At 40.5% G+C, this 17,267-nt stretch overlaps 1 protein-coding gene across 3 annotated transcripts in view; it reads right to left on the bottom strand.

Moving 5' to 3' along the window:
- The window catches only part of PCNX2 (pecanex 2), a 275,321-nt gene that overhangs the window by 154,753 nt on the left and 103,301 nt on the right, over positions 1–17,267 (bottom strand). For all 3 annotated transcript variants that reach the window (XR_002732387.2, XR_002732388.2, XM_023216240.2), the window contains one exon: positions 543–652. Coding sequence is in view for 1 of the 3 variants with exons in the window: in XM_023216240.2 (XP_023072008.1) it covers positions 543–652 (110 nt within the window). In the remaining 2 variants the exon portion in view is untranslated. The remainder of the gene's footprint in view (positions 1–542; positions 653–17,267) is intronic.

Here is a 17,267-nt window from a genome sequence, read left to right as displayed (position 1 = left end):
ATTAAATACATGTTAACACTTTGGTGCAAATCTCACTTTAAATCCAGAGGGCGTTGGCCAGATTGAGAACAACAACAAAAACAACAACAAAACAATAATATCAAACAAAATCTTTCCTTTCAGAGGTGCTGGTTTAGTCTCCCCAGGGTAACTGCCTAGACTAAAGGCAGGGATGCAGCTTCATGGATCTAGAGAGGGTGGGTATTGTTGAGGTGGTAGCTTCTCATCCAACTCACCCAAGGGAAAGTCACAACAGGGCTTGGGTGTTATCTGCCTTCTGTTCCTGCCACTGTGCATTTTATTCCAAAATCAAAAGAGCAAAGCTAAAATGTTTGCTAGATGTTCACTTTTAATTGTTATTAGTTTCTGGCTAGTCCTGTATTTCTCCTCCCCTCTTCTAGTGAGTGACCAGCTAGTTTAATAATGAGAATCAAATCACAATGGGCAGTGAACTGCTGTCTCCCCACCTCAGTCACAGCGCAAAGCTGCAGGAACCATGCCCCCAGCTCAGTGATGAGAGAGCGCAGGCGTAGACCACTCACATGAGTACAGACGGGTCACTGCTCTGCCGGCTCAGATGGTAGGAAAGGGCAACCAAGAGGCCACAGAAGGCTGAAAACAGGGCCGGGATGTGTTGCGTGCTCCACGGTTCCTAAAGAAAAGGTGTCAGTTAGCCAAGTCACTCCATGGCTGCATGGATAGCAGGATCTCTATCAAACATTTAGAAACATCCCCAAGTTCCAGCTGGATGGACGAGTTATTCCTGTGACCATTCCTGCCCGTGGGCATATAAGCATCTGGTGGGCACACAAAAAAACTCGCCTGTTGGTTTATAAACATTGAGTTTGATAAGGGACTTTTTGACTAATAGTACATACTTATATGAATAAAACTGAATCTTTCCTGAAATTAAGCTTATAATCTTTTATAGAATGTAATATTAAACACGTGTCACTCCTCTGAATTCAACATAATTAATAACAATTATAATAATTGCATTTCTCACTGTTTATGAATTGATGGTCTAAATGGCATAAGAAGTATAAAAATGACATAAGAGATTAAATAGACTAATGAACTGAAAACTTGATAAAGATTGTAGAAAGTAGCCGGGTGTGGTGGCTCAAGCCTGTAATGCCAGCACTTTGGGAGGCCGAGACGGGCGGATCACAAGGTCAGGAGATCGAGACCATCCTGGCTAACCCGGTGAAACCCCGTCTCTACTAAAAAATACAAAAAACTAGCCGGGTGAGGTGGCAGGCGCCTGTGGTCCCAGCTACTCGGGAGGCTGAGGCAGGAGAATGGTATAAACCCGGGAGGTGGAGCTTGCAGTGAGCTGAGATCCGGCCACTGCACTCCAGCCTGGACAGAGCGAGACTCCGTCTCAAAAAAAAAAAAGATTGTAGAAAGTAGAAAAGTTCCTCTTTAAAGCTCATCTTGGTTTAAAAATAAAATAATACACACTAGGAATAATAGCTTCTTACTCTAAAGCCTCCTATCAACTATCAGTTTTTACACTTTAGCCCAGTTAGTTGCTTTGGCTTATTCAGGCACATCTGGACAGGCCCAGGCAAGTCTTAGCTCATAGCTTATGCCGCTTCCCTGTTTGGAAATGTTATTGCTTCCTTAAACCTTTTGTGAGCAACTTCCTCTTCTTCTTTGTTCTCCCTTGCACTTACCTATTTAGGAAAGTGTTAAGCTATTAGCAAATAGGGTATCAGTTTAAAACTGTGAGGTCCAACTCCAGCCAATGGATGCTGGACACAGCAGTAAGGACGACCCAAATGCGTAAGGGATAAATATGTCTGCTTTTCCTTTGTTCAAGTGTGCTCTTGCCATTGTTCCATCTGTGTGGGGCACCCTTTCTGCAGAAAGCAAAAATGGCCTTGCTGAGATAATTAAATTTATGTTTGAGTGCTATTTCTTTGTGGCACCAGGGAACAAGCATTGCTAACAAAGATTAAAGATAGTCACCTGAGGAAAGAGCAGAGTTATTTGAAATGAAAAGAGACAGGCACTTCAGGTTTAATTTGATAGAAGCATAGATGTCAGTTATCAACACATTGTACTCAGCCTGGCAGAGCAGAACATGGGAAATACATGTTACCACCCCAAGCAGTGTGGTGGCCTGGGACTCCGGCTCTCCTTCCACACACACCTGCTGCTCCCACCAACACAAACATGTCTCTCACACACCAAGAACAAAACATCTACGTATTTAACCTTCTCAGTCACCATCAGCAGAATCACTGATGCCTTCCGAAAGCTGAATTTAGTCAAGAACTTAAATACTTTTCTCTCAAGATTTTTTTTTAAGGAAGGGTTAATTGTGCTTACAATGAAATCTACAAATGAATGAGTCAAGTGTGTGTTAGGCAGGAATCTAGACCCAACATGGCGGCGTTACCCGACGTAGCAGGCCTTTTGTTAAAGACTCCCTTCGCCCTTGTACACACCCACAGACTTACATGCGTCAGAGTTCTGGTTGGGCAACCACAACCCCCCATGACCCACAGCTTCCCTGCATTTCACAAGTTCAGAAACAGCAGTTTCAGTTAAACAGTTTCCAAAGACCCCTTCCTCGTGACATTGCAGTTTCAAGACCCCTCAGGACTTGTTTTGCACAACCAACTTCCCCATCGCTCAAGCTATAAAAGGTTCCTACCCTCCTCCTTCAGCGCGACTTCCTCGGCCCGCACCTTTGGACCGAGGAACCTCGCCCACGAGTCCTAATAAAGGCTATTCTCACTGCCATTTGCCTTGTGTCTTCGTTCCCGGTTCGGCTCCAGCCTCAGTTTACCTTTACAGTGTGCTTAGCAGTTATCCTCTGTAACTGCTAAATAGGCTGGAAAAGCAAATGATACACTGGATAGAGCAAGTGATTTTATTTTTTCATGCTTCATTTTCCTAGAAATTAAAATGTATTTATTTTATCTTCCCCATTGTGGAAGTCTAAACACCCTAAAGCAGTACCTGGAAAGCAAATTGCAGGGAGCTGACTCTCGCTAGGGTGCTGAGCTGCATGGCTACAAAGTCAGGACGTAAGACTCACTGCCTCCAGACGCACTCCCCACACAGCTCCTCACACCGGGACGCCCTGCATGGCTTTCAGATCAGCTTCCCAGAGGGTCAGGTGCAGCGCCTTTTCTAGCGCCCTAAGGTACCATGTCTGCATTCATTATTTCCCACCAATGTTGCTGAAAAGCTCAAGCCCAGTGATGAGGCATTCTGCATGGACCTCTTCTTTCTTTGGAGTTTTCATCAGCAACGCCTTCCCTTCCAGTGTCCAAGGGAGAGGTGTACTTCCTCCTTCCTGAGCCCAACCCTCCCCTCACACACCAGGATGTCCTACTCTCTTTTCATTAGTCCCCTCTGCCCTACCTATAAAAATGCTTAAGTTGTTGACATCTTTTTTTTTTTTTTTTGAGACGGAGTCACTCTCTATCACCCAGGCTAGAGTGAAGTCATGTAATCTCAGCTGACTGCAACCTCTACCTGCCAGGTTCAAGCACCTCAGCTTCCCTAGTAGCTGGGATTACAGGCGCACACCACCCCACCCAGCTAATTTTTTATTATAGTAAAGATGGGGGTTTCACCATGTTGGTCAGGCTGGTCTCGAACTCCTGACCTCAGGTGTTCTGCCTGCCTCTGCCTCGCAAAGTGTTGGGATTACAGGTGTGAGCCACCACACCCAGCCAGTTGCTGACATCTTTAACAAATAAAAAAAGTCCTCCTTCCCCTTGATCCAGTTGCCCTTGAAAGCTACTGTACTCTCTTAGTCTGATTGGGCGGATATAACAAAATATCATAGACTAGGTGGCTTATAAACCACAGAAATGTACTTGTCACAGTTCTGGGGGCTGAAAGCCCAAGGCGCAGGAAGGAGAAGGTTTGCTGTCTAGGGAGGCCCCGCTTCCTGATTCCTAGATGATGCCTTTTTGTTGTGTTCTCACATGGTACAAGATACAAGAGAGCACTCGAGGGCCTCTTTTACAAGGACACTAATCTGATTCATGAGGATTCCTCCCTCAATACCTGTAATTACCTCACAAAGCCCTCACCTCCGATACCATTACATTGGGGATTAAGTTTCAACATGAATTTTGAGGGACACATTCAGTCTATGGCATACACTATCCCTCATTTTTCTTTCAGTGCCATCCCAGCTTTTTGAAGGTCTGAGCTCCACATTTCACTCGTAGTCATCAGTGAATGACTCAGTAGTCTCTGTCAAGCTGGGTACCTCCCATGAGTGGAGGTCCTACCATGAGCTGTGTGACCTTGGCTAAGTTACTAGACATCTCTGACCACTGGGTTCCTCTTCTTTAACAAGGAAAAACAATACCTACTCAATGGTTGTTGCGAGGGTGCGTTTCTGTAATGCAGGTGATTTGTTTTAAGTTTTTGATATGGGAGGGGTCAATGCACCCCCACTTGATGAAGGACACCTGAGAGCTGTTTCTTTCCCACCGTCTTCACAGTCTCCCGATCCTTGTGTGCCATCAATATACTTTTCAATGCCACTCTAATCTGCCTCTTCTTTCCATTGCATCCTGTCTGGTTAAGGCCTCCACTGTCTTGTTCCAGGACTACCGTTAATGCTTCCTAATGGGGACTCACCCTTCAGTGTCCACACTCTACCCCACCCCACAGATCCCATGCTCTGTCCTTTGTATAGTGACAGAGTGGTTCTCCTCCCCAAAAACCTAATCGGATCATGTCTGCGCCCTTTACTCAGTACCTTTCAATGATTCCTCATTACCTACCAAATGAAATCTACTCTACAGGCAGCTGCATAAGCCCACCTTTTCAGCATCCTTCCTCACATTTAGGATATACACAGCAGCAAACCCGAAAGATAAACTGTTCCCTGCCCTCCTGCCTTTGCCCACATGGTTCCATCTGCACAGAGGGCTCTTCTGCCCTGACTCTGTTCCGTTCTGTTCCATTCCATTCCATTCCCCTCTACCTGGTGAACTCCTACCCATGCTTCAGTGCCCAGTATAAGAAGTTTCACCTGCTCAGTGCTGCCTCCTCTGACTTCCCAGGCAGAACAGAATCCTCCTCCTCTGTGCATCAAAATCACCTTTAAACATCCCTAGGGTAGCATTTAAGATATCTCCTTTGTTTTTCAGGGGCATAGCTGGGCTCTGCCCCTCATCAGAGAGCACCTGCCCACAGGAGTTGTGCATACACATCTGCTAAGTCACACGGACAGAGTAGATCTTCAGCATGTTTCACTGAACTAATAGTGCAAACACTTTTACTATGTTCTTTTATTATGTTTGGTATGAAGACGACCTGCAATAAGACTTGTTAGCTCAAACTCAAAGGCAGCTGGCAACTTTATCCATGTTAGAAAAGACATTCTGGTACAACCTGATGGCACAATCCCCTTCAAGATGCTACTGGCATCACCATCCCTGAAGCAGCATCTCATATGTGTGCCTGTCCCCCCGACACCTTAGGCACCTCTCCTAGTCCCACTGTTTACTTGTCTGCCTTCCCATTAGACACTGGACCCCCCAACAAAGGGCAGCCTTGCATGTTTCCTTCCCCGGTACCTGGCACAAATGTTAGCACACTGACATATCCTTGTGAGGATGACTACAAGGTTTAGGCTTTCATAATGACTCACGTGGACAATAATTTTCAGCAAGAAAAGAAGATGAAGGAATTGAGTAGCTTACATCAAATGTGGATCAGGCAGTGAAATGCTGTGGAAGTGATGTGATTATCAGAGAAAAGGCAATCTCTTGACTACGTGCTTGTCATTATTCCTTCAAACAGTACCCTCAGCAACAGGAAAGTTATTCTGAAACTTGAGTTTTATGCTTTCAAAAGAGTCCACGCATCAAACATTCATTCATTCCTACAATGTGCCGGTACCCAGAAGCATAACTGTGAACAGGACAGAGAGAGTCTTGGAAAGAGAAGACACATGGGCAACTGCAGTCAAGTATGACAGATGAGGGGACAATGAGCTGCTCACAGAGCACACGAGGGGCCACAGAGCAGGAAGCAGAGGCTCACATGAGTCAAGGGCATGGCATTTAAGTGGATCCCTGAACACAAGAAATGCAGAACATGGTCCTTCCACTGCAGGGGCTTCTGGAAGGACCAAGCAGGGCGGATAGGGCTGGCTCTTCCATCCGCACATCGACTCCACCCTGCTCTGTCCATCCAGCTAGGGCTTCTCTTATTTCATTTCATACTTGACCATTACACACTAAACACAAAACGTGTTCCAAAGGAGAAGAACCTGCTAACTTCTATTTCTTGTCATTGATTCATCTGCAGTAACCAGCACTGTGTACTTAATTCATGATTTTGTGAAGGTGCAACCTTTTCTCTCACATGTAGCCCATATGTATGCATACCCTGGAAGAAATTCCTATGAGGAATAAGTAACTAAGACCCTATAAATAATTCTCATGACATGGATCAGAGAAAAGGTCAAGGGAACAAGTGTTGGCAGAAGTTGGTTCCAGGCTCACTCATCGTTGAAATGAATTGTTCTGTGGAAGGCACTTAAATTCTGGGTGGTTCAGCTTCCTGTTCTGTAAAAAGGGGATGACAACACCTTTCTTAATGAGATTTAAAACAGTCTTAACCCCAGAAAAGTTGAATGTCAGTGTTAGGTTTTTATCAATTGGAAAAGAAAGGGTACCCATGATGGATGTTCTTTGCTGACAATAAATTAAGTCCAGTTTCTAAATATATTTTGATAATTGAGTTTACCTACTTTTATTCCCTCAATACTCCTTGCCTACATCTCCTCTCATTTTCTCTCTACTTCAATATTTAATCAAACATTTTCAACAAAAACACCAAGGACAGCTGTTACACTCTTTCTGGATTCTGTCCTGTACTAGAAGTCTGTATTCATTCTTCCATTACATATAATTTCTTTTAAGGATAACCAATAGCTTCGGGGTAAACTGTTGAACAGGAGTAAATGGCAAAGTGGCCACAGGGGCAGGAAGAAAGATGTTTATGTCCTTCAACAACAAAAAGCAAAGTGATGCCAGCAGGGCACACTTATTCTTCCAAGAAAAGGGTGAAATAAAAGGTGTTAAGGAGTCCATATTCCAGGTGCCAATTTTCATGTTTTCTTGCCCAACCTCAAACATCCACACAACTTTTTCTCAGAAAAAAAACTGACCTTCCCTGAGTTTTGACACATGGTAACAAAGCGAACCACCTGGATCTTCTGAGGGTCTCTCCTGGAAACACCCTCATTCTCCAAGTTAACTGTTCACTTTTTCAACTGATGCAGATGTATACATACATAAATACACATACACACACACACACACACACATACACACACACCCCTTAGATTGGAGGTTGATTTCTCAAGGAAACAAGGACAAGAGAGATTACTTGATTATCAACATCACGGGTTATCGCTTCATGTGCAGAGTGCCATTTTTTGAAACCCACCATCTTCAAGAAAGATTACTTTAGAGTTGGAAGGAACCTCATAACTGAGATGGTCTCACTTCAAGTTATTGATCAAGCAAGGAGACAGGAAGAAAGAGACTTGCCCAAGGTGGTAAGACCAGTACCAGCCTCCACAGCCCTGAATTCAGTGCTCCATGTACCCTACCACCTTAAATGTGTATATAGCTAACTGTAAAAAATATGTAGACATTCCACCATTTTTCATTTTTTAAAAAAAGGTTAGGATGTTTTAATAATCACTGTAACTTACAAGTTCCCAGCATTACAGGCTGTTTGATCCATTTATGCATCCATCCACACAACAGTGTTTGGAAATCTATTGAGCTACCTGCCTATTTCAGTGCTTGTTGAAACACACGTAGAGCAATGGCTCAGAGGAAGAAGGGATCAATCGTATAAAGATTTAAAATTTACAAATGTATATCTAAAGATATAAAGATTTCATAAAGAGATAAAGTTTTTAATGGTCTATTGCCTACAGATAATGAAGCATTTATCATGTGATAGTTTGCTTCAAAATTAACATCTCTAATTGCTCTGAGACGCATCTCATGGGTCTCAAAATTGGGAATGATAAGGACTGATGAGTGCTGGTTTCATAAAACTCCCACAGGGTTTGAAATATTTTTATGAGGTAGTAATAAAACCGTCTAATAGTCCTACAATTCTGTGGCAGATGTCACATGCATTTGGGAATTATCTGATGAGAATGCATAGGGCAGTTCGGCTTTGTACAAAAGCACACTCTGAACACAGTCTGAATTCTAGCATTTTTTTCCTTAGAAATTTTAGACACCTCTTATGTTGGAATTTATGGGACAGACTAACTGAGGGCTTGGTTATAAAGTGAGTATCAACAGGCCAAATTCTCACTTTGCTATGCCTTTCATATCAGGCCTAAATACTTTCTTTTTAAAGAAACTGATTTTTTTTATCGCATTAAACATAAGGGCATTTTTGAGATTGAGGATTTTATACATCCTAAAATAAGAACGAGATTGTACCATTTTGACTCTGTATAAGTCCTATTTCTAAGTCTATTTTTGACATGAATCCCACCTTTAAGTAAAAGGAGCGCTGGGCCCATAAAGTTCCTGAAATTTAGTAGCGAAAGATGTGTCACCCAGTCCTTGAACTGTGCTCTCTCTTCACACATGGCCTGCGTAGTGTCATGTGGCCAGCACGTGTGAGTGTGCAATGGACACCTTCTAGGCTCTGGCATCCCCCAACCCCTAGAGTGTCCCCCTGTAGCAGCTCTTCTCCATATTCCTCGTGGACCTTGAGCACCCCGGGAGGGGCTCCCCCCTGCCTCGCACTGACCCTAAATTATAGGTCAATATGTGTCCCATAAATAAATGAACAATTATGTGAACACATATGGCAAATCAGACTTCACTATCTGCTACAAGTAGATTCTTCTTATTTCATACTGTTTTTTCACTTTGGTGAAAAACATGATATGTTTATGAATCAAGACAGTATTTCACTTTTAGAGACAGGTACTGAAGAAAAATGAGATTGTCACCCGGCAAGACAGAATAACGGGTCCCATGTATCCAAGTCAATCTATACATGGATAAATATATAGAGACGCACATGCACACACACACACACACACAGAGAAATATGTGTACTTCAGGGAAAACATTAACATTTACTTTCCTTCTCATTGCCCTTTTGCAAGGTATCTGTAATTATTCAATGCAAGATTTTTTATAGCATACCTTCTATGTGACACACTAATAGGACATAAAAAGAAGCATATATAAACCACAGTCTGTGACTTCAAGGAGCAATGAGAAGTGTGCACAAGCAAGAAGAACCACCGCAACAGCTCCCATGCATTCGGCAGGGAAAACCTGACTTGCTGCTTAACGTTCACGACCACACGTAGTTTTTAAAACATGTTGAAGGTAAAAGTATTGCCCATTTTACACATGAGGAAACAGAGGCTTTTACTTTACTAGTTATTGTGGTACGTATCTGTATTTTTCACATAGAATTGATTACATACAGAAAAAAACAAGGATTGGATGAACATCAATAGGACAACGCTGTCCTCTGGATTCTGGAAGAGAGAAGATAAACTTCGGCTGGTGTCACTGAAACAAGTTTTGTCTTCCATCACTACTAGGGTCACGACAGCTCAAACTCTGGGCCTAGAATGCTGTTTTCCACCTACCCTCTCCTCTCTGTATCCCTCACTCACCGACCGTCACTACATTTCCTGGATTTGACTCTGGCATGCTCTCGGGGATTACTACCAAAACCCCCAAGTCCAAATTTTACTTCACTCAACAATTGCAATTCTATTTTGAACAACTTCTGAGCCATCAATATTCTTCCTAATTTTTCCCCAAATCAGTGTCAGCTGACACCATCAAGTTTGAGGGTCATAATAATCCAGCAGTATCTGAGTTTGAGGGTCAATTCTACTTTTTCGCTGACCAGGAGGAACAGAAGCATGGCAGAAAGCACGAGCTGGCTGGCTGAGATCGGTCTCCCCTTCATCCTCAGTGGTAGATACTTCCTCACAATTTGTTCATACAGCCAAAAGACTTATTACTCCCGGTCTCTTGCAGCTGGAAATGATACAATTCTAGCCATAAAATAAAATGTGAAGTCTGATATAAGTAAAAGTGAGTTAAAACTTAGGTTTTACTTTCAAATTTACTATTATTAGCATTATTAGCATGTGGTTACAGTCATCATAACCACCAACTATTTATGCAAATAATAGTTATCATTGGTATTAGCTTTCTGTTGCTATGTAACAAATTACCACAAACTTAGCAGTTTAAAATAACACAAATGTATGACACAGTTTCCTAGGTCAGGTACTTGAGCAGAGTGTGGTTGGGTCCTCTGCCCAGGGTCTCCTAGACTGAAATGTCAGTATTGGCTGGACCTCTGATCTTATCTCACATTCAGGGTCCTCTTCCACACTCATTGGTGGTGGGCGGAGCTCAGTTCCCTCTGGCTGTTGCACTGCAGTCCCTGTTTCCTGGATGGCTATCTACCGGGACCTGTTCTAGCTCCTCGAGGCTGCCCCCAGGTCTTTGCCATGTTGCTACCTCCATGAGCAGTTAATAACCCGGCTGTTTACTTCTTCCAGGCCAGTAAGGGAGGGTCTCTACTGCTTTTTCTGTCCCTGCCCTCTGGAGTCCCTTTTAAAGGCTCTTCCGATTAGGTCAGACCCATTTTTTTGAGACAGAGTCTTGCTGTGTTGCCCAGGCTGGAGTGCAGTGGTGCGATCCTGGCTCACTGCAACCACTCTGCCTCCCAGGTTCAAGTGATTCTCCTGCCTCAGCCTCCCAAGTAGCTGGGATTACAGGTGCACGCCACCACGCCCAGCTAATTTTTGTATTTTTAGTAGAGACAGGGTTCCACCACATTGGTCAGGCTGGTCTCAAACTCCTGACCTCATGATCCACCCGCCTCAGCCTCCCAAAGTGCTGGGATTACAGGCGTGAGCAACTGTGCCCGGCAATCACCTTTTTAAGTTAAATTTTAATTTAAGTTAAAGTTACATGATTAGGAACCATAACTACATCTGCAAAATCTCAAGTTTGCCAGATAACGTAACCTAATCACAGGACTGACATCCCATCCCCTTCACAGGTCCTGCCCACACTCAAGGGGAGGAAATTGTACAAGGCATGTATGCCAGGGATAGGAGTCTTGGGGCCATCTTAGAATTCAGCCTCCCACACCACTTAAGTGGAACCTGTAGCCAGGCACTTTATAGACATTATTGATTTGATTTGATTTGCTTGTTACAACATCCACACGCCGTAGGTACTACTAATCCATTTTACAATGGAAAAAACAATGTGAATTAGTCATGTACCCTTAGGCAAATGAGTATTGTGTGTTTCAGGTTCACCACTGGAAAATACGAATGTTCCTTATTGATTACATGGAGATATAGTAAGGGGTAAATGAGAAGACGCTTGGGAAATTATTTTGTAGATTAAAGAACCGTTGATCTGCAATGATCTTATATGCTGTGAATTGTTCTTTCAACTAGACAAACATATTTACACTTCAAGTGTGGTAGTGAGGATGCCACAAAAGGAAGACTGAAAAGATATAGATCCGGGATCTGGGGTGTGTGATGCAGAGTAAATTACTTAAATCACTCTTTGGCTGTTCATTTTCTCATTTTAAATAATAAAATGAAGGAATTGGACTAGGAGGCATCTCAGGTCCACTTCAGCATTAAATAATATCTAGAACTGTGAGTTTGTTTTACATTTACAATTAGATTTTAAATCCTGAGTGCCTGTAACATAGCACGATGTTAGGCTGCAATCCTGTAGGACCCAGAAGAAATATGGGAAAAACTCCCCCGCAAGCAGTTGTTAAGGATACATGGGAAACATTAAATTATAATAATGTGCTTCCACTTCTGGATCCCCTTGCCATCAATAAAAAAGAATCTCTTTGTAAAGGATAATAAAAAATAGAAATTACAGTTTATCCAGACACAGAAACCCCAGTTAATTAACTACTGAACTATTTCTCCAAGGAGTAAATATTCTGGTTGTTTCTGTATATCACTGTTGAATACTATTTAAGTCAATGAGGGAATCCATTTATATGTTACTTGGTACTATCTTGGACAAGTCAAAGAGAATATGAAATTAAAAGAGGAATCAAATTATCTTTCCCTAATTAATATTCCAGAGGACAAAAATAACTCATGATCTCTGAATCTGCTTTTACCAAGTGATAACAATAAAAATTAAGGAAATAAACATATATAGCATGACCCATATGGAAAACTATATCTCTAGCAAGGCAGCTGACATGCTGAGATGGTTCACAAGGATCCATCAATCCATCACGACACACTAGATATGAAAGGAAAAAAAAAAATCAATTCCAACAATGCAAAGAGTAAGCATAAAAGGTATAAACAAAAGCATCGTTAAACAAGAAGGAGAATCACAGCTCTGGGTAAGTGGGAGTTAGATTGAAGATGGGTGAGCTTTTCTTGTTTCCTGAGGACCCTCTTGACAATTTGCTAACCACATTCATTCAATTCACAGCATTTAATAGGTGCTGCATCTTAAAGCAGAGAGTCAGTCTGAGACCATTAGAAAACTCAAGACTTACAAATGAGAACGGAGAAATTCAAATTGCTCTATTTTTACCAAACGGTGTTTCAAAATATGGTTAGAACATTAAGGTTTTTCTTTTTTTTATTACAACAGACTATACTATTTATTGCAAGTGATCTTTGTTCTATGCTGAGCAAGGGAAGTCAATACCTCCCTGAGATGAAATAAGCCTTCCCAAAGTACCCCAGTTTCAATTGGTCAAAAGCCTGTTTCAACACCTAAGTAAACCCCAGAGTCCTTGAAGTGTTTCTTTCCATCACAAAGTTAACAACGTGCTTTTAAAATGGCATCTGTTTACTCTGATTCAACAATTACTTACACCTATAACAAGCCATAAACTGAATAGACAACAGAAATAAAAGTCTCAGCCCAGGATAGAGAATAGAGTTTATCTCTTGGGCTGGCTCTGATCAGTTGGCACTGGCTGACTGTAATATTTCCTTGGCAGCCCGAGGTACTACAGACCTCACTTAGAAAAAAATGCTGTGATCAATTAGCAATGTGGGATGTGAAAATGGAGCCATATTTGGGGAGGTAAGGGAATAACTGTATCTGTCCAGCAACTAGGTAAAAACCCAAGATACTCTATTTTGAATACCAGATTCTTCAGTAGTTTCTAAAACCCTTTAAGAATTTTGCAAGAAAAAGTTGTGTAACAATCCATGAATGCACATTACTCTTGAGATTATCTGAACTGATGATAATTGTGGGTGTTCAGCATTTGTCAAATGCATGTTAAGTTCCTGAGGAGAAAGGACTGTCTTTTCCTCCTCCCATATCTCTACAGTACCCAGTAGAGCCATTGCTGAACAATAAATATGTGTTGACTGTCACAGAATACGAACTTTTCAGCTTCTGCATCAGTTACACAGAGCTTGCAGGTCTCCATGTCCATCAATCAAGTATAATGATATTTACATCAGATGCTGTTTGCTATTCAGGGTTGCCAAGAAGGGTAAAGTGTAGTGGGGTCCCAGTCCAAATGGTATCAAGAACACCAGGAACTAGATCTCCCTCTCCCTAGAGCTCATTAAGTGTCCAATGAAATATTCAAAAAGAGAAAAGCCTGAACCCACATTGGGAACCAGAGCAAGTTACTTGTACACAAGTCATAGACCCTGAGGAATTTATGCCAGACCTTATATTATAGATGGGTCTAGACTGAAAGAAGATTGTAAGGTCTGACTCCAACTCCTCTCTCCATTTGAAAGGCAGCAGTGTACTGAGGAAGTAAATAGGAAAAGACCGCTGCTAACATCACCTAAATGAGAGGCAGAAGGGCTGGCAGTGAGTATAGACCAAGGGGTTAACAGACATTTTATCACTTGGCCTTGCACGTCTGTGGATGGGCAGTCTGCAGCAACTCCTGCTGTCGCAGAGGCAGCAGGATTTATTCAATCAGGTCATGGATGTAGAAGTTAGGGCCAGGAGAGTAAAACAGAGATAACTACTGCCCCAGGCATTTCATTCATATCTATTGCCTGTGATGAGCTTCCTGATATAACTACCCAAAACTCCATCAATAAGACATTTTCCCTGGGAAAATCATCTCTGAACTAGTAGTGTATCACTGAAACATGTTATGTTTCATTTTCCTCTCTTCCTGTGTTTCAGATATGGGGTACTTCTGAAAACATCTAGCCAAGGAGTCTTACAATTCCCTAACAGAAACCAGTTCAATTCTTTCTTGACTATAAGACAGAAGTCATGAAGTCTAACATCAGTGTGGACAGCCAAGTGACATGTGGGTCAGTCCTAAAAGAATATAGGACACGATGAGACCCGTGAGCTTGTGGTAGCTGTGAGTTATTAATCAGTGTCAGCAGGTTGTTACCAAATGGAAAGGTCAGCCCAGTGTTGCCAGATCTTCACATTGTTTAAGAGAAGTAGGAGAATTGTATTTTTACACTGACTGTCCTAATATTAAATGTTGGCTGGAAAAAAAATTTAAGCATTCTACAGGCCGAACACAAAACAGGTCTGTGAACTAACAAAGACGATACTAGGTGACCAAAGACACACTCTCACTGGAAATGAGAAAAAAACACATGACAGAAAGCATTCAGAATGAAAATGAGATAATCTCTTTAAAGGGACCACTTACAGAAGCTTTCTAAAGCGTATTTACATCAAAAAGAAGAAATGTTTAGAAAATATCTGATTTCAAGTCTCAACTTTAAAGCTAAGCAACCAATTATGAAGGTCGAATAATATGAATGCCAAATTTCAAACTGCAATTTAGTAGTAGACCAAATAGCAAACAATGCAGAAAATAAAATTTATCACTGTAAAATTAGGATAACAATAGTACTTGTCTCACAGTTATGCTATGTGAAGTAAATTATATAAAATATATATAATAGTGTAAAAAAATTTCTGGAGATCTGCTGTACAACATTATGCCTGTAGATAACAATACTGAATTGCACACAAAAAGTTAAAAGGATAGATTTCATGTTAAGAGTTCTTACTGTAACAATAAATACATTTTAATCTGTATTTATTATTTATACTTATATATTATATATAATTATATATTATTTTAACACATTTCAATAATATATAACATTTATGTTATTTTTTACTATAATTTATTATCAAACTATTTTAAATAATTTATATTTTATAAATCATATTTTATAACTAGTATATACATAAACTAGTATAATTCCTAGTACACAATAACTTCTCAATAAATATGTGTTAGTTTCATCATTCTTGAAATGAGAAACTCTAGAACTGTACCAGAACTCAAAGGAAAAACATAAGGAGAGGAAAATGATGAAAAAGAAATGAGACATGAAAAACAGCCAAAAGTTAAAGTCTGTGAAAAATTAAATCATATTATGTGAACAGAATCGACAATGTCATTAATCAAAACATAAGAGGGAAACTTTTCCTCTAGATAGAGTCTTCAATGTGAAAAGTGAAAATGGGCATGGTGCTCCAGAAAACTTAAGAAAGAGAACCACGCCTAATTATAGTCCACTAACTTCTTTTAAATTTCAGACTATAGGAAAGAATTCTACAAAACTTCAAGAAAGAAATTTTAGTCCTATTGTTTTTCTCTTCAAAACTAAACACTGACAAGTGATGCCTCCAATTCAGATGTAGAAATCCACAAGTGTCCTGCTCACAGCCTGACAACAAGAAAAAGCCAGATAATTTACAAAAATCTCAACTTTAAAAGGACTATGATTAATATGTTAAAGAATCTAGTGACAGAGATGGACATCATTCATGTGCAGATGGGTAATTTCAAAAGAAAAATGGAAACTATCTACAGATATCAAATACAAATGTTGGTTCTTTGGTGAGTTTATCATCGGACTAGACACAGCAGGAGAAAGAATTGGTGAACTTCAAAATAGGTCAGTAAAATTATTAAAACTAAAACCCAAAGAAAGAAAAAAAAGTGGAAAAAAGACTATAGCATACAAATGATGTGGGGCAATATTAAATAATCTAACATGTATGTAATTAAAGGCCCAAGAAGAAAAGAAAAATAGAATAAGGCAGAAGACATATTTGAAATGAGAATGGCTAAAGATTTTCCAAAACAACTCACAAATCAAAACAGTTCAGAGAATCCTAAGTAAAATAAAAAAATAAACGCCATACACTTAGTAACAGCATTGTCAAATGGCTGAAAACAAAGACAAAGAGAAAATCTTAAAGGCAGTCAGAGAAAAAAGAAACATTACTAACAGAGAAACAAATATTGGAATAACAGCAGATTTCTTTTTTATTAGAAATTATACAAGACAAAAGAAAATAGAACATGTTGAAAGTACTAGGGGAAAAAAGCTTTTAAGTAGAATTCTGTAACAGTGAAGATATCCTTCAAAAGTGAAGGCAAAATGAGATATGTTTCAGACAAAGGCTGAAAGTTTTATTACTAGCAGACCTGCACCATGAGATTTCTTAAAGTTCTTCAGACAGAAGAAATATGATGGCAAGCAGAAAGATGAATCTACACAAAGAAATGTACACTGCAGAAATTATTTTTTTAAAATAATGTAAATGAAACATAATTTTAAAGATTTTTAAATATCTTTATGAGATAACTGACTGCTTAATGAGAGTATAAAAGAACACATATTCCATCTAAGAGATCAACAAAACCAAATATTACTATATAAAAAAGTTCAGTAAGAACATGAGCTATTTTATATGAGCTCTTTTAGAATATAAAAGGAAACACTTTCCAATTCATTTCATCAAGCCATTACATAATATCAAAATAAGACAAAGCATTACAAGAAAAGAAAACTTAGGCCAGGGCCAGTGGCTCATGCCTGTAATCCCAGCACTTTGGGAGGCCGAGGCGGGTGGATCATGAGGTCAGGAGATTGAAATCCTGGCTAACATGGTGACACCCCATCTCTACTAAAAAATACAAAAAATTAGCCAGGTGTGGTGGTGGGGCGCCTGCAATCCCAGCTACTCGGAGGGCTGAGGCAGGAGAATGGCATGCACCCAGGAGGCAGAGCTTGCAGTGAGCCAAGATCACGCCACTGCACTCCAGCCTGGGTGACAGAGTGAGATTCCATCTCAAAAAAGAAAAAAAGAAAAAAAGAAAAATTAGAGAACTAGAAACTTCATAGACATCAAATTTCTCAACAAAATATTGGTAAATAAACTTGAGCAACAGATTTCAAAAGACAATATGGC

The sequence above is a fragment of the Piliocolobus tephrosceles genome, chromosome 1 (assembly GCF_002776525.5).
Source record: "Piliocolobus tephrosceles isolate RC106 chromosome 1, ASM277652v3, whole genome shotgun sequence".
NCBI classification, from domain to species: Eukaryota; Metazoa; Chordata; class Mammalia; order Primates; family Cercopithecidae; genus Piliocolobus; species Piliocolobus tephrosceles.
Note: the sequence above shows the minus strand (reverse complement) of the source record. Positions and strands in the feature narration are given on the sequence as shown.